General features: G+C 41.6%; 1 protein-coding gene across 1 annotated transcript in view; it reads right to left on the bottom strand.

Moving 5' to 3' along the window:
* Window positions 1–19,462, bottom strand: part of LOC307117959 (deoxynucleoside triphosphate triphosphohydrolase SAMHD1-like) — a 102,508-nt gene continuing 83,046 nt past the window's right edge. Inside the window, exons 13-16 of the mRNA XM_079803244.1 lie at window positions 11,447–11,536; window positions 8,946–9,050; window positions 1,298–1,435; window positions 1–1,121 (exon numbers count right to left, since the gene is read on the bottom strand). Of these exons, the coding sequence (XP_079659370.1) occupies window positions 930–1,121; window positions 1,298–1,435; window positions 8,946–9,050; window positions 11,447–11,536 (525 nt within the window). The 3' untranslated portion in view covers window positions 1–929. The remainder of the gene's footprint in view (window positions 1,122–1,297; window positions 1,436–8,945; window positions 9,051–11,446; window positions 11,537–19,462) is intronic.

Here is a 19,462-nt window from a genome sequence, read left to right as displayed (position 1 = left end):
GGAGGCAAACAAAATTTTAATGATGGTTATGGGAGGAATATGCCAAGTCAAGCCACCTTTATTTCTATACCTCTTTATACAATACAGATTGTTTCAAAGCAGTATTACAGTGATAACAGGAAAATAATGATTCAATGAAGCAATCAGAGTGACCCGTCTACCTTCAAAAGCGTCTATAATGGGCACATGAGCACAAGAACTGGACCGCAGCAGAAGAAGGTCTCAAGGTCCAATGAGACCCGTTTTTTTTTTTTTTACATCATTTATTTGCACTATGCGCAGGAAATCTGAGATTTTGAATGAGTTTGCATTGCTTCAACACTACATCAGATAAAATCTCCATGCACATCATGCACTGTGTCACTATATTCATTCACTGACTTAATAATGGAGATTTTGGTTTAAGCCCTGAATTGAGGAGAACATTTTAGTCAAAAGGGTCATACCACAACACCCACTACTGTTCTATAAAGTATTTTAACTGTAAAAATATATATTCTGCTCAAATATAGATATATAAAATGTCGAGCAGATTCATGTGTTCAGCAAAAGGAAATAAGTAAAAGCGAGTCCCTAATAAAACGTTTTAAATAAACATAAATGAACAAAAGAATGCGGATGGCATTCAGCTTCCCCTCTGCAGTGAAGCATGATGGAGGACACACACATGATGGCGGACACACACACACACACATGATGGCGGACACACACACAGACATGATGGCGGACACACACACATGATGGCTCTTTCTGGAGCGAATGATAAAGCGCCTCAGTGTCAGAAACCCTGAAGAAGAACATGATATTAAAGCTGAAAATAAGACGGTTTAAATGAAGCTTGAACACACTTTGACTGACTGAAGGAGCATCTGCTGATCTCCACCATGATCGCGTGGCTGATTGAGATCCTGAGAGCCGAGGCCAGTGTTTCAGCGCTTGCTTTCTCCCTGAGCTTGGAAAAGGTTGACTTTGACATTACGTCCTGTCCTGGGCGTTTGATCTCTGTTTCCCGGAGGCATGTCTTCACTAAGGTCCTCCACCTCGCTGTCACTGTCGTCCCGCTCCAGTGTGTTCCAGTCCCGCTTGAGCGGCGTGAGCTCTGGAGCGATTATATCTCCATCCTGGAACAACATCAGCAACACAAGCATCAGTCCACACACACATTAACACGGTCACCATTTACTCATGATTTTGGTGAACGCGATTTCATTTGTTCACTTCTCAAGTGATTATTTTAATTACTAAAGCTAAAAATAAAATGGATGTGTTTTGTTGTGCGACAGGAAGTGAGTCTGACCTGCGGTTTGGTGAAGTTTCTGTCCATGCACCACTGGACAAAGTGCTTCTGCGCAGCTTCCAGACTCTTGTCATCCGTCTTCTTGCAGTAAACCCGGATCAGCTGCTCATCGAAGCGCTCCGGCAGCAGTTTGGACACCTGTCAGGGACACGGGCTTTAAGATGTGTGTAGGGTCCGAAAGAATCAAAGGTATTAGAAATAGGGCTGTCAAGCGATTACATGTTTTTATTAACTGCATTTTCTGCAAGCTTCAAGGATTCCAAAAAAACACAAATATAAGGAGTCCATATAATTCTATTATATAATACATTTACACACACCTAAGCATCCATGAAAAAAAACTCACAGAATTCAGTGTATAGTGAGTGTACAGAACAACAACAAGATTGATTTGATTAGACGAGTCCAGCGGTGATACCGAGCAGAACCACACGGAGACGCCAAAACTCCTACATCAACCGCTTTGACTGAATAAACCTATGATTACTAAACACAACAACACACATGACAAATCAAACATTCTCCTTCACGAGTGTGTGTGGAAACAACGTGAATGTACCGTGTCTGTACATGAATGCAGCGTGAGATCAGTGATCGAGAGCGCACACACACACAGTTTGTTGTTTGTGCATCAGACTCTCACACACTTCCTGTACGACTCCTGTACGTCACTAACATTGACGTATTCTGTGATTTGTTTCTGAGGAACGCAGAGCTCGTGTTTTAGAGCAAAGCGCACACACACTGGAATGAATATTCCACTCAAAACGCAATGCGCGTCTCTATTCGGACGCACATTGGACGCACATCGGACGCACATTGATCGATTGCTCCTGATCGATTGCTCCTGTCTGCCTGCCTGCCTGCCTGCCTGCTGTGTCTGTTGCTGTAGCTCAAGTCTGTAGCTCTGTAGAGCCTTGCTTACGTTTGAATCTTTATTTTGATATTTCCTCTTTCTTCTACTGCTAAATATAACTTACTCATCACCATACATTGTTTAAAAATTGCCTATCACGTTAAATTTGACATCGCTAGCTTTTAATCTAAATCACCATCACACGTTAGCATTTTGCTAGCCTGTTAGCTTGTTATCTCTGCACCCGGGTCTCCCTTTTTCTTAGTTCATAACTTGGATTAGTAAATTGTGTCCAGCAAAGGATTGTGGTAAGTGGTAAATTGGATTAATCAACAAACACGGTAAGTCATGTCTTCTCCTGTCATTATCACTTGCACAGCATGTCGCATGTTCAGTATAGGCTTCTCCGCTGGCGAACAGGGCTTCACATGTGATAAATGTAAGGAGATAGTTAGGCTGACGGAGAAGATTTCAGAATTAGAAACACGCATCCATACTTTATCTGAGAGTAGTGAGGATGTAACAGCTTTAGACACTGATTTGGATGCGAATAGCTTAGTGAACTCTGTACATTCTTCGGTTCCGGCTGCAGGGCCCTCGCAGCAGGGAAACTGGGTAACAGTGAGGCAGCATAGTCGCAGACCAAAGAACCGCTTTTCCGTTCCAGTTAGAACATCAAACAGGTTCTCCCCTCTCAGTGAAGCACCCACTGAGTATCCTGTTGAAAGTGCCCTAGTCATTGGCGATTCTATTACACGGAACGTGAAGATAGAGACACCAGCCACCATAGTCACTTGTTTACCGGGAGCCAGAGCACCTGACATCAAAGCAAATTTAAAAGTGCTGGCTAAAGCTAATCGTAAATTCTCTAAGATTATTATTCACGTCGGCACTAATGATGTTCGACTTCGCCAGTCGGAGATCACCAAAATTAACATTAAAGAGGTGTGTGAACTCGCTAGTACGATGTCTGAGGCTGTTTTTTGTTCTGGACCGCTCCCGGCAAAAAGGAGTGATGAGATAGTTAGCAGACTATCATCACTCAATGGCTGGTTGTCTAAGTGGTGTCTGCAAAATAACATAGGGTTCATAGACAATTGGAAAAGTTTTTGGGGCAGACCTGACCTGTTGAAGAAGGATGGCATCCATCCCTCTTGGGGTGGTGCTGCTCTTCTCTCTAGTAATTTGGCACATAGTCTTAGAGCTAAACCTTGACTCACTAGGGCCCAGGTCAGGAAGCAGACAAACTGGCTAAACCGACCGTCTGCTAGCTGTCTCACGTTACCGGAGTCAGATAAATCCCAGCACATAGAGACTCTTTCACCTAGATATTATCATATAGAGACTGTGTCTGTTCCCCGAATTAGTAAATACAAAAAAACATCAAAACCATTCAACAGTAAAAATTTAATTGACGCCCAACAAATAAACAAAATATATAATACAGATGAACAATTGATAAAGCTTGGGTTGCTGAATATTAGATCCCTTTCCCCAAAAGCGCTTATTGTTAATGATATTATTACAGATAATAATCTAGATGTGCTCTGTTTGTCAGAAACCTGGCTAAAACCTGACGACTACATTACCTTAAATGAGTCCACCCCCCAAGATTACTGTTATAAACATGAGCCGCGTCTGAAAGGTAAAGGGGGAGGAGTTGCTGTAATTTATAATAATATCTTTAGTATTACTCAGAAGTCTAGTTTCAAATATAATTCCTTCGAAGTTTTGGTGCTTTATGTAACGCTATGTAGTGTACATGATAAAACCCGTTCAACATTTGTGTTAGCTACTGTTTACAGGCCACCAGGGCATAATACAGACTTTATCAAAGAATTTGCTGATTTTTTATCAGAGTTAGTACTGGCCGTAGATAAAGTACTAATTGTTGGTGATTTTAATATCCATGTAGACAACGGAAAAGACGTATTGGGATTAGCATTTAAAGACACACTAAACTCTATTGGAGTTAGGCAACACGTGTCAGGAGCCACTCATCGCCATAATCATACTTTAGACCTAATATTGTCACATGGAATAAATGTTGATACCGTTGAAATTCTGCAGCAGAGCGATGACATCTCAGATCATTACTTGGTATCATGTATACTTAATTTAGCTAAGGTTGCAAAGCCGCCCCCTCGCTTTAAAAATGGCAGGACAATCACTGCCGCTACTAAAGATTGCTTTTTAAATAATCTTCCTCATCAGTATCATCTGCTCAGCATCCCAGATAGTATAGGGGAACTCGATGTTGCAACAGAAACTATTGACTCTCTCTTTTCCAGTACTTTAGACACAGTTGCTCCTCTGCGCTTAAAGAAGATTAAAGAAAATAGTCCAACGCCGTGGTACAACGAGCACACCCGGGCCCTTAAAACAGCAGCCAGAAAAATGGAGCGCAGCTGGAAGAAAACAAAACTAGAGGTATTTCGTAATTCGTGGAAAGAGCACATGATCACATACAGAAAGGCCGTAAAAACTGCTAGATCTGCTTATTTCTCAACTCTCTTGGAAGAAAACAAACACAACCCAAGGTATTTATTCGATACAGTGGCTAAATTAACCAAAAATAAAGCTTCAACTTCTGATGATTGTAAACAGCACAGCAGTAATGACTTAATGAACTTCTTCACATGTAAGATTGATAATATTAGGAAAAAAATTTTAACCATGCAGCGATCTACTACAGCATCACATCAGACAGAGCATTGTAGTGTCACTGAGGAAAAATTACACTCATTCACTGCTATAGGAGAAGAAGAATTGGCTAAACTTGTTAAATCATCTAAATCAACAACATGTATGCTCGACCCAATACCAACTAGGCTATTAAAAGAGATGCTACCAGAGGTCATAGATCCTCTTCTTAATATCATTAATTCATCTTTGTCATTAGGATATGTACCGAAAACTTTTAAGTTGGCTATTATTAAACCACTTATTAAAAAACCGCAACTTGATCCTACAGATTTAGTCAATTATAGACCAATCTCAAATCTACCCTTTCTGTCAAAAATACTTGAAAAGGCAGTGTCTTCACAATTATGTTCCTTTTTAGAAAGAAATGGTATCTGTGAGGATTTCCAGTCAGGATTTAGACCGTATCATAGTACTGAGACTGCTCTCATCAGAGTTACAAATGATTTACTCTTATCATCCGATCGTGGCTGTATCTCTTTATTAGTGTTACTCGATCTTAGCGCTGCATTTGATACTATCGACCACAACATTCTTTTGAATAGACTCGAAAATTATGTAGGTATTAGTGGAATTGCATTATCATGGTTTAAATCATACCTATGCGACCGTTATCAGTTTGTAGTAGTAAATGAAGATATGTCACACCGATCGCAAGTTCAGTATGGAGTACCACAAGGCTCAGTGCTAGGACCGCTACTCTTCACTCTGTACATGCTACCACTGGGAGATATCATTAGGAAGCATGGCGTTAGTTTTCCGTGTTATGCTGACGATACTCAGCTCTATATTTCTTCACGCCCTGAAGAAACTTACCAATTCACAAGATTAACGGAATGCATAGCTGATATAAAACATTGGATGACTGGTAATTTCTTGCAACTCAATTCAGAAAAAACTGAATTTTTAATTATTGGACAAAAAAGCTCCACAAGTAGTGACCTAGAATACTGTCTAACACTTGATGGCTGTTCTGTCAAGTCCTCGTCGTCAGTGAGGAACCTGGGTGTGCTCTTTGATACCAATCTTTCGTTTGAAAGCCACGTTTCTAGCATCTGTAAAACTGCTTTCTACCATCTTAAAAATATATCTAAATTACGGCACATGCTCTCAATGCAAAATGCTGAACAGTTAGTTCATGCGTTCATGAGCTCAAGGTTAGATTATTGTAATGCTCTACTGGGTGGTTGCCCTGCTCGCTTAATAAATAAACTCCAGCTGGTCCAAAACGCAGCAGCTCGAGTTCTTACTAGAACCAGGAAGTATGACCATATTAGCCCAGTTCTGTCAACACTGCACTGGCTGCCTATTAAACATCGCATACATTTTAAAATCTTACTTATTACTTACAAAGCACTAAATGGTTTAGCTCCCCAATACTTGAGCGAGCTCTTAACATATTATACTCCATCACGTCTACTGCGGTCTCAAAACTCTGGCCAGTTGATCATACCGAGAATATCCAAATCAACTGCAGGCGGTCGATCCTTTTCCTATTTAGCACCTAAACTCTGGAACAGTCTTCCTAGCATTGTTCGGGAAGCAGACACACTCTGTCAGTTTAAATCTAGACTAAAAACACATCTCTTTACTGTGGCATACACATAAAATCACTTTTTCAATGAAATGATTGTTAGGCTGCATTAACTAGGTCAGCCGGAACCGGGAACACTTCCCATAACACCTGATGTACTCGTTACATCATCAGAAGAATGGCATCTACGCTAATGATAGTCTCTCTGTTTTATCCCGAGGTTTACTGCAGTCAGCCGGATCCGGGCCGTATCCAGTTCAGATGGTGGACCTGCGCCCAGAGAAGACCAACACATGACCCTGAAGTGTCTGAGAGACCGTGATTAGACTCCCCCTGCAACTGCCTCATCGACACGGCATCTCAATAAACCCGTCTCCGGCGTGTTGACTCGGATTGTTCGAATATTACAATTAAATAATACTTAAATCGATATGTCATCCTCAATAAACCCGTCTCCAGCGTGTTGCCTCCGATCCTTCGAATATTGCACTTTAATAATTATTTATTCAACATCATCCTCAATAAACCCGTCTCCAGCATGTTGCCCCCGGTCCCTCGAATATTCTGATCTATTATGACCTCTGAGCTGTAAAGCTGCCAGAATAATAATAATAATAATAATACGCTGTTTGTTAATTGGCCAGAGGAGAACTGGCACCCCGACTGAGCCTGGTTTCTCCCAAGGTTTATTTTTCTCCATTAGGTCACCTAATGGGGTTTTGGTTTCCTTGCCACTGTTGCCTCTGGCTTGGCGTGCTCAGTTGGGGGACATTATTATTTAGATTTATTTCGATGTTTAGTTGAAAAAATTTAAACTAAATTAACCATTTAAACTAAATTACTGATCGAATTATTGATCTAACGCCCACACTGTCACTGTATGATACTTGAAATGTTTCCAGAATGGCTATACAGCTGATTGGAATTATGCTGCATTATTTTCCTGTTTAACACTGTAAAGCTGCTTTGAAACAATCTACATTGTTAAAAGCGCTATATAAATAAAGTTGACTTGACTTGACTTGACTATTCTCTCGGATGTGATGCGCCTGGCCTTCGTTACATTAGCCCTGTTTTGGACTGTTTGAATGAATTTGATTCCTGGATCACTGAACACTTTCCCAGAGTTTAAAGTGGCCTGATCACAAGCAGAGAAGCAGAATGGGGCTAGAATGGACATTTCCTCCTCCCAGGGTCACAGCTGAAGTAGATGCTCAGTGTGATTGTGATAAACTCTTCTAAGATCATCTCTGTGTGGCGAAAATTACGTTAATGACGCAGCTTCACGTACTTCTGTAATTTATTTGCGTTAAATTATTTTAATGCATTAAGGACTTTAATTTAATCGCATGCGTTAACGAGTTAACGTTGACAATATGTGCACTAATTTGAAAATGAACAACTGTTTCAACCCCCCTCTTTCTTACCACAAGGGCCATTTGTAATTTCTAAAGACAGAGGTGTTGATAGTCCTCAAGGCCTGTAGGCCAAGATGTGTGTCACACCTTAAGTACAGTGGGGGAAGTTATTATTATTATTAATTATCTGATTGGCCAGTTTGAATGTCTCACATTTGGGTTTAGTCACATGGTCAAGGGAGGGATAAAAGAATACTGCAACTGCTGCTCTGGCTCTTCTTTTGGCATGGGCTTATTTGCTCTGGCTCTTTCTCCTCTTTTCTAAAGCCCCCCCCCCCCTCTCTTTCACTCAATTCAATTCAAGTGTGCTTTCTTGGCATGACAGTTGTTACAATGTATTGCCAAAGCATTTCAAATTTTACAGAGAATCAACATACATACATAAAGTAAAATAATAATAAATAAAAAAATTATAGTAATAAGTTGAACAATTAATCAACATTTAAAATTCTATAAACAATTTAGAATCACTGATTGGTCGACTCCTTCCTCTTTTTGTGACAGGCATCAATGTATCTGCTAGTAGGATACAATCTCTTTTCTCACCTGATAAATGTTGCAGTTGTGTTTTACTGTTTAATTTTATGAAGTCAGGGAAAAGTATTTTGAATTTTGGAAAAAATGTGTTTCTGATATGCTCATAGTTAGGGCAGCCGGTGAGGAAGTGTGTCTGTCTCCACTTCTCCAGCGGTTAAATAATAATAAGCAGTGTGACGAGACACCGAGTGTCTATTCCACACAGAGAACTGTGCACTCGGAGATTTTTTATCTGGTTACAGAGATGAAAACTGTTCAACTTTGGATGAAACGCACCACTCGTCACTGAGAGAGGCCGGGAAATAAGAGCATTAGCAGCCCATTGTTGAGCTGATGGTTTTAAGTGCTGTTGATAGTCACAGCTGAGGCTTTCACCCCTCACTTCACCTGCACATGATTGGCTTTTGTGCATTCATTCAGACATGAGCATATTCTAAATCTTTCACTCATTTCCTGACTACCAAAAACTCCATCCATCTAGTCCTCTGTAGGGTCGCCGATCACAGGACAATCAAATACTGATTGATTGGTTGTTTGATTTTGTGTTATATTTAGTAGTGACTATATCCCATTAAGTTTGTAACTTTGAAAAATCTGTACCTGTTCCTTGCGGATCTTGATGGCTTGGCTGGGATCGTTCTTACAGTAAAAGTAGACACTGTTGATGGGGTTTTTCTTCTTCTTCCCATAATCCATGTGAATGACCTAAAGAACAAATGAGGATAGTTGACCAAACCCCGTCAGTGCAGTTTGACATGCTGTACTACACTCTTTAAACAGCACTTCACTGAGTCATTAACAGAATCAAAAACAGAGCGCAACCAACATAGTCCATTCCACAAACAAATTCAATAATCATGACTAAAAAAAAAAGACAATAAATATTACTTTGTTTGCAGTACACAAGACCTTTTGCTTAAAAATTAGCAAAAATAAATAAAGCAAGTGTTTAAAACTCTCCTTATTTAACCCAGATTCACGTGTTAAGCTTATAATAATTATTTATAATTTGAGGTGTCAGGTGGGATTTAGCAGGAAATGTCAGTTTAAGGTCACTTGTCTTTGCGTGTAAGGTCAGTAAACGGAGAAGAAGATCCGACTGTTACAGCGTGCAGTGCAAGTGTGTAAACTAATGAGCAACATTATCAACACAATGGCAAACATCAGAGGAATGATTCGATGTTAAAAACAAAGAAATCTCGTTCAGAAAAGAGCTTACAAGCAAACAGGAAAAGAGCCTGAAATAAAGCTTGTATTTTTCTTGTTAGACTTGATGCAACGATGCGCAGACCGATCGGCGGCTGACTTGAAGCAGTGCATGCCGGTTAGAAATTTTGTCCAACTTTAGACAGCACAGATGGCTTCAAAGTGCCTCGAGAGCAATTCGAGAGCAGCCGCTAATACAGCCGGTGCAGTTTCTCTAGAGCAGCTTCTCGAGAGTGGCTGCATGGACTCTGATGACGACACAGCTGCTCCACGATTGGCCAGATTCACCGCATGACAGCGATCACGTGTGTTTCGTGTTCATTCTAAAACCTTCAGCTCCACTTGCTCTCAAATGTTTTTTTTTATAACAGTAAAACCTTAAATACCAGTAAATTCATGTGGTCGCGATGTTATATTGTCATGTTTATCTGAATAAAACTGATTAAAATGTAGGCACACTTCATTGATAGTGTAGGCTTATATGTTGAACTTTATTCTTGTACAAACACACGCTGTATTAAGCAGTGCATAAAGTATTACATGACAATAATGTCTCTGAAACATCCGTGTATTGCCAAATATTGCATTTATTTCACTTCAGCTGATAAAGTATGCAACCACAGCGCAATCGTCACTGCGGGAAGCAGAAAGTGTCCGACTTCACGTCTCCGTTTGCAGCTCCTCCCCGCATGCACGTGCCTACTCTCGCTGATCGGTTGCATCCAGCCGTAGCCGATGTCGAACACACCTTGTGTCATTCTGGTCATGTGCTTGTGTTTGTCATGTTTGGTGTGAGCACATGGCTCATCATGTGATCTCCTGTATATTGTCTTGACCCCACCCCTCTTGTTATCTGATTATTGGTTAATTTGTCCCACCTACCGTCCCTCATTACCTGCCTTGTTTGTTCCCTATTTAATCTCCTTGTGTTTGCAGTTCTGTGCTGGATCGTTGTTTTCTGTCACCCGTCATGTGCTTCCCGTTTGATTCATGTTCCTGATCCTAGTGTTTATCAGTCAAGTTTGGTTTCCCCCCCTCGTAGGTGCCTTGTTTGTTTTACTTTATAAATAAATACAACTATTTCTTCATGCAACTGAGTCCTTGCTCCTTTTCAACCACAACGATCGTGACAGAAGAACTGAGTCGAAGCAAAAATCAATGATTTTCCACAAGTAACTTGCCGTTGTACGACACAAGGACTTAAATCAGATACTGACAGTAGCTTGGCTTTGTTCAAAAAAAGAAAAGAAAATGGCATGAACAAGCATGCACTTCTCAACGGGTATTAAAGGGTTAGTTCACCCAAAAATGAAAATTCTGTCATTAATTACTCACCCTCATGTCGTTGGACACCCGTAAGACCTCCGTTCATATTCAGAACACAAATGAAGATATTTTAGTGTAAAGCTGATGCTGAGAAAGGCTTCAGATAGGCGTCCATTGGCATTCAGTACATTGACACTTCCAAGATCCATGAAAGGCACTTAAAACGTCGTTACAAAGTCCATCTCACCACAGTGGCTCTACAATAATCTTACAATGCGACGACAATAGTTTTTGTGCGCAAAAAAAATCAAAATAACACCTTTATCCAACTTGTTCTCGACTTCCGTGTGTGCCTCCACGATGCATGCACGAGAATATGACGCAGATCCGGGGGTATCTTCATTTGTGTTCCGAATATGAACGGAGGACTTACGGGTGTCCAACGACATGAGGGTGAGTAATTAATGACAGAATTTTCATTTTTGGGTGAACTAACCCTTTAAACATATCTTAACAGGTAAGACTAGAACTGAACATTCCCTTCCCTTTTAATGGTGTCATTTTACCTCACAGGACTAAATAAAGAAGCACAAACAAAATGAGAAAAACAATGAGTTGTTCCCACATACACTGACTACAAAGTCCTCCGCGATCAGGTTGCCGTCTGTGCCGCTGGGCTTGGATCGGGCCACTTCCTTTGCCCAGTCAAGCAGCTTCTCCTGCAAGAGATCACAGAAAAATCACACACTGCTCTCTCTTTATCAACTGGATCTACAAGCTTTCTGTAGAGACACAATTAGTATTTTCCCTAGATCTTTCTAAGGCAGAAGTCATGAAACCCTAAAACAGAGTTAAAGGGTGTTCACCCTATCAATGACATTGCCAAACCCATAAGACTTTTGTTCATTTTGGAACTTGATATTTTTAATATTCTCTCATCATTTGTGTCCATCTACTGACAGTCCAAACAACAAACATTTTCAGGCGTCACAAAAGAAAAATAATCAAACGGTTTAATCCAAGTCTTCTGAAGAGACACAGTCGATTTATATGATGAACAGATTTAAATGTAACTTTTATTCCCATATAAACCTTGATCAACGTACATTAGATATGATCAATGGCAGCTGAACTGTGCTTGCTTTAACAAAGTTTGTTCTCGTGCGTCAAGCACAGTGCTATGTGTTACATGAGTGGACCTTCAATAGATAGACAAAAGTGATGACAGAACATTAATCATTTCATGTGCGTTTCAAAGAGAAGATGAACAGAGCTGCCCAGGGCTGCGTTTAGCATTGTAAGCCTACAGAAAATATTCACAGTGCTTCACTTTTTCCACATTTTTTTATGTTACAGCCTTATTCCAAAATAGATCAAATTAATAATTTTTCCCTCAATTCCACAAACAATACCCCATTATGAAAATGTGAAAGAAGTTTGTTTGAAATCTTTGCAAATTATTATTATTTTTTTTAAAGTTTAACATGTACATGAGTATTCACAGCCTTTGCCATGACACTCAAAATTGGGCTCAGGTGCTCCTGTTTCTACTCATCATCCTTGAGATGTTTTTTCAACTTCATTGGCGTCCACCTGTGGTAAATTCAGCTGATTGGACATGATTTGGAAAGGCACACACCTGTCTATATAAGGTCCCACAGTTAACCGTTCATGTCAGAGCACAAACCAAGCCATGAAGGCCAAGGAATGGTCTGCAGACCTCCGAGAGAGGATTGTATCGAGGCACAGATCTGGGGAAAGGTACAGAAATATTTCTGCAGCATTGGAGGTCCCAGTGAGCACAGTGGCCTCCGTCATCCATAGATGGAAGAAGTTTGGAACCAGCAGGACTCTTCCTAGAGCTGGCCGCCTCAAACTGAGAAGGGCATTAGTCAGGGAGGCGACCAAGAACCCGATGGTCACTATGACAGAGCTCCAGCGTTTCTCTGTGGAGAGAGAAGAACCTTCCAGAAGAACAACCATCTCTACAGCTCTCCTCCAATCAGGCCTGTGTGGTAGAGGGGCCAGACAGAAGCCACTCCTCAGTAAAAGGCACATGGCAGCCCACCTGGAGTTTGCCAAAAGGCAACTGAAGAGTTTGCCAAAAGGCACCTGGGAGACTAGTCAGGATTGAGGGAAAGATGAATGCAGCAATGTACAGAGACATCCTTGATGAAAACCGTCTCCAGAGTGCTCTGGACCTCAGACTGGACCAAAGGTTCATCTTCCAACAGGACAACGACCCTAAGCACACAGCAAAGATAACAAAGGCGTGGTTATGGGCCAACTCTGTGAATGTCCTTTAGTGGCCCAGCCAGAGCCCAGACTTGAAGCCGATTGAACATCTCTGGAGAGATCTGAAAATGGCTGTGCACCGATGCTCCCCACTCAACCTGATGGAGCTTGAGAGGTCCTGCAAAGAAGAATGGGAGAAACTGCCCAAAAATAGCTGTGCCAAGCTTGTAACATCATACTCAAAAAGACTTGAGGCTGTAATTGGTGCCAAAGGTGCTTCAACAAAGTATTGAGCAAAGGCTCTGAATACTTATGTCCATGTGATTATTTTCTCGGTTTTTATTTTTTAATACATTTGCAAAGATTTAAAAAAAAAAATTTATAGTAAAGAGGTATTGTATATAGAATTGTGGAAAAAATCATTAATTGAATCCATTTTGGAATAAGGCTATAACATAAAATGTGGAAAAAGTGAAGCGCTGTGAATACTTTCTGGATGCACTGTAAGTAGATCCTAGAGCCTTTGCCACCAATCTACGATAGCTCAACTTAGCTCACAATGCTTTTGAGAAAAGCAGCCCTGGGCAGTGGATCTGTAGTAGAGGGTGACACGGGAGTGATTTTTCAAACCTTTCCCATCCCACTCCCACAAAAAAAATCATGTCCCATCCCAATCCCACGAAAAAACTGGGGGGAAATCTCGTCCTGTCCCAATCCCAGAAGAATGACTCCCGTTCCCTCCCAGTCCTGTGTTGTGTTTTTTTGTCCAGAATCTCTTAGTTACAGTAAAAAATTCAGTACAGATCACAGCATGCCCACTTAGTTGAAGAAAAATCCTAAATGTAGTTTTTGTTATTTTATTGAACTGAAAGCCAGTTTAAACAATGTGTAACGCTTAGGTTATGAATATAATAGAATACACAGGGGTTATTAGAATGGTTCCAAGGCAACATGCGAAACAGCGTGCAACAAACACAAACACAGGACAGAACACATGCAGGAACTAAATACATGGAGATGATTAACACAAAGACAAAACAGCTGTGATGATCGTTAGTGTCCATGGTGACTGATGAGTGGCGGGAATACGGAACACATGTGAAGACTGAAAACCAAAACAAACAGAACAAGACTGTGACAAAACGCCCCCTCCCGGTAGGCACATCCTCGCGCCATGGAGACGAGGAGAGGAGGATGAGGAGATTGCAGAGGGATGGTAAGGAGGATGGCGAAGGGATGGCACAGGCAGGCAGGAGGAGGTTCTGGAGGTGGACGGACAACCGGGAGGAGTCCAAGGTGGAGATGATGGTGGAGCGAGCCAAGGGATGACCTTGAGCAGGGACGTGCAGATGGAGACCCAGGCGCCAGCCCGGAATGTGCTCCAAGGCGGCGTCGCCGGAGGGAGGAGCGATGGTGGAGTGATGTATGACATCACCTTGGAGACTACTGGAAGCAATGACATTGATGGAGGTGAAGCCCACCAAGCAGACGGAGAGAGACATTAGACCTCGGCGGCCACGACTGAGACGCAACGACGACCCCCTGAGGTGGAAGCGGGGATCCGGAGGACAGTGGTGGAGCTGGAGCGATCGAGGGCAGAGGAGAAGCCTTAGGGAGGGCGGAGCTTGCCGAAGCCGAAGGGGTGGAGGGCTGGGCAGTAGCGAATGGCCCGCAAGTCTGCAGCGGAAGCATGGCGATGTCTGACCCAGGTGGAGCGACGTACAGAGGGAGCCCTGTGATGCCGAATGGCTGATGGTCCAGGGAGGAAGGAGTGAAGGCGCAGGAGCCAGGGGTGACAGGTCGAGGTGGAGCGGAGCACCCAGAGGCTGGAGGCGGAGCCACAGGCTTCAGACATCCAGGTGTCGATGGCTCCCAGTGAGTCCGACGGGTAGCCGGTGAAGCGGAGGGACTGATGGTAGGGAGTGGCTGAGGGCTGAAGAGGAGACTGACGAACAACACAGAGACTGATCACAGAAATTTGGTCCATGATGGCCGTTTGGAATAAACAGAATAAACTTACAATCAGCGGCTGAAATGAACCGCTTTTCATGAGGTAAATTATTCCAGGATTATTCCTCAACATCAGCATCTCAAAACGATGTAGCTGAAGTATAGCACTACACTTGATGTGTTTGTTTGAGTTGATGTGTGGGCATCGACGCATGGATCGGCAAATTTTAATCTCTAAAGAGCGCGCACTCCATGGGCATGGTCGCATTAGCGGATAATGAGACACTCGCAAACGACTGACACCTCTCTGTTTTCAAACAGATTACATAAACACAGAATATTTGTTTTCGACCTGATTTACATTATTTAAAACCTGACATTTCAACGTTTCTTTAGACATATGTCTCTAGCTTAGTGAATACTTGTCTCACAAACATGAGTTCCTTTTCTGAATGATCTAAATCAACGTCTTTGACAGAGAGGCTGCAGATCGCGCATCATGTTTGTTTTCTTTATTTTGCAAAAAGCAAAACATTTTGTTTTTATTGTGACTGTACACAAAAAAATAGAAATTTAACAGATTATACTGATGTATAACACTTGCCTGAATGATAAAAAATTACAGTTATTTGAGTCTCTTTGGCACTGATAAGAAAAAAGATAAAGTCGCGACGGCCGACTCGACGGGGTTAAGAAGTTTCAGGAAGAGAAATTGAAACTTCATGGGTGATTAATCGGAGCGTGGACTGATATAGTCCAGCTCTGCCAGGCCATTTTTAGGTGAAAGATCGGATCTGCTGGAGACGTATGACAAATTATTTAGGCGCGCCGAAAGAAATCCACAGAGAAAGAGAAAACCAGTATGGGGAAGTCCCAGAGCAAGTGTGGAAATGAATTAAATGCGGTGAGACAAACAAATTATTCTGCAATATTTTACCAGATGAGAAGTTTATCTATGCATCATCTTTTACTCTTTTAATTCTTTTTATAACGGTTTTAATTTTCCTTACTTTTATTTTGTGATTATTTTAATTCCCTTTTCTGTGTAAAGCACTTTGAATTACCATAGTGTATGAAATGTGCTATGTAAATAAACTTGCCTTGACTTGCCTTGCCTTCTCCACCCCACAGGACTTTTTGTTGATGTGCTGACTCTGATCTTTCGAATAATCCTATCTAATAATTGCTTCATTGACATCCCAATAAACCCATCTCCGGCGTGATGACTCCAATCTTCGAATATTCCTATCTACTAATTGTCTCATCAACACGGCATCCTCAATAAACCCATCGACATGACATCCCAATATAACGTCTCCAGCGTGTTGACTCCGATCTTTCGAATAATCCTATCTAATAATTGCTTCATCAACACGACATCCCAAAAAATGTCTCCGGCGTGATGACACCGATCTCTTGAATATTTCTATCTAATAATTGCCTCATCGACACGACATCCTCAATAAACCCGTCTCCGGAGTGATGACTCAGATCTTTCGAATAATCCTGTCTAATAATTGCCTCATCGACACGGCATCCTCAATAAACCCATCTCTGGCGTGATGACTCAGATCTTTCGAATATTCATATCAATAATTACCTCATCGACACAGCATCCTCAATAAACCCGTCTCCAGCGTGATCACTCCGATCTTTCGAATATTCATATAAATAATTACCTCATCGACACAACATCCTCAATAAAACCGTCTCTGGCGTGATGACTCCGATCTTTTGAAAAATCCTATCTAATAATTGCCTCATCGACACGACATCCTCAATAAACCCGTCTCTGGCGTGATGACTCTGATCTTTTGAATATTCCTATCTAATAATTACCTCATCGACACGACATCCTCAATAAAACCGTCTCTGGCGTGATGACTCCGATCTTTCGAATATTCCTATCAATAATTGCCTCATCGACACGGCATCCTCAATAAACCCGTCTCCAGCGTGATGACTCCGATCTTTTGAATAATCCTATCTAATAATTGCCTCATCGACACGACATCCTCAATAAACCCGTCTCCGGCGTGATGACTCCGATCTTTCGAATATTCATATCAATAATTACCTCATCGACACAGCATCCTCAATAAACCCGTCTCTGGCGTGATGACTCAGATCTTTCGAATATTCATATCAATAATTACCTCATCGACACAGCATCCTCAATAAACCCGTCTCCAGCGTGATGACTCCGATCTTTCGAAAATTCATATAAATAATTACCTCACCGACACGACATCCTCAATAAACCCGTCTCTGGCGTGATGACTCAGATCTTTCGAATATTCATATCAATAATTACCTCATCGACACAGCATCCTCAATAAACCCGTCTCCAGCGTGATGACTCAGATCTTTCGAATATTCATATCAATAATTACCTCATCGACACAGCATCCTCAATAAACCCGTCTCCAGCGTGATGACTCCGATCTTTCGAAAATTCATATAAATAATTACCTCATCGACACGGCATCCTCAATAAACCCGCCTCCAGCGTGATGACTCCGATCTTTCGAAAATTCATATAAATAATTACCTCATCGACACAGCATCCTCAATAAACCCGTCTCTGGCGTGATGACTCAGATCTTTCGAATATTCATATCAATAATTACCTCATCGACACAGCATCCTCAATAAACCCGTCTCCAGCGTGATGACTCCGATCTTTCGAAAATTCATATAAATAATTACCTCACCGACACGACATCCTCAATAAACCCGTCTCTAGCGTGATGACTCCGATCTTTCGAAAATTCATATAAATAATTACCTCATCGACACGGCATCCTCAATAAACCCGTCTCTGGCGTGATGACTCCGATCTTTCGAATATTCCTATCTAATAATTGCCTCATCGACACGGCATCCTCAATAAACCCGTCTCCGGTGTGATGACTCCGATCTTTCGAATATTCCTATCTAATAATTGCCTTATCGACACGACATCCTCAATAAACCCGTCTCCAGCGTGATGACTCCGATCTTTCGAATATTCCTATCTAATAATTGCCTTATCGACACGGCATCCTCAATAAACCCGTCTCTGGCGTGATGACTCCGATCTTTCGAATATTCCTATCTAATAATTGCCTCATCGACACGACATCCTCAATAAACCCGTCTCTGGCGTGATGACTCCGATCTTTTGAATATTCCTATCTAATAATTGCCTTATCGACACGGCATCCTCAATAAACCCGTCTCCGGTGTGATGACTCCGATCTTTCGAATATTCCTATCTAATAATTGCCTCATCGACACGACATCCTCAATAAACCCGTCTCTGGCGTGATGACTCCGATCTTTTGAATATTCATATCAATAATTGCCTCATCGACACGACATCCTCAATAAACCCGTCTCTGGCGTGATGACTCCGATCTTTTGAATATTCCTATCTAATAATTACCTCATCGACACAGCATCCTCAATAAACCCGTCTCTGGCGTGATGACTCCGATCTTTTGAATATTCATATCTAATAATTGCCTCATCGACACGACATCCTCAATAAACCCGTCTCTGGCGTGATGACTCCGATCTTTTGAATATTCCTATCTAATAATTGCCTCATCGACACAGCATCCTCAATAAACCCGTCTCTGGCGTGATGACTCCGATCTTTTGAATATTCATATCTAATAATTGCCTCATCGACACGACATCCTCAATAAACCCGTCTCCGGCGTGATGACTCCGATCTTTTGAATATTCCTATCTAATAATTGCCTCATCGACACAGCATCCTCAATAAACCCGTCTCTGGCGTGATGACTCCGATCTTTCGAATATTCCTATCTAATAATTGCCTCATCAACACGACATCCTCAATAAACCCGTCTCTGGCGTGATGACTCCGATCTTTTGAATATTCCTATCTAATAATTACCTCATCGACACAGCATCCTCAATAAACCCGTCTCTGGCGTGATGACTCCGATCTTTTGAATATTCATATCTAATAATTGCCTCATCGACACGACATCCTCAATAAACCCGTCTCTGGCGTGATGACTCAGATCTTTCGAATATTCATATCAATAATTAACTCATCGACACAGCATCCTCAATAAACCCGTCTCCAGCGTGATGACTCCGATCTTTCGAAAATTCATATAAATAATTACCTCATCGACACGACATCCTCAATAAACCCGTCTCCAGCGTGATGACTCCGATCTTTCGAAAATTCATATAAATAATTACCTCATCGACACGACATCCTCAATAAACCCGTCTCTGGCATGATGACTCCGATCTTTCGAATATTCCTATCTAATAATTGCCTCATCGACACAGCATCCTCAATAAACCCGTCTCTGGCGTGATGACTCCGATCTTTTGAATATTCCTATCTAATAATTGCCTCATCGACACAGCATCCTCAATAAACCCATCTCCAGCGTGATCACTCCGATCTTTCGAATATTCCTATCTAATAA

The sequence above is a fragment of the Gobio gobio genome (assembly GCF_949357685.1).
Source record: "Gobio gobio genome assembly, chromosome: 21".
Classification (NCBI taxonomy): Eukaryota; Metazoa; Chordata; class Actinopteri; order Cypriniformes; family Gobionidae; genus Gobio; species Gobio gobio.
This window is presented reverse-complemented; position numbering and strand designations above follow the sequence as displayed.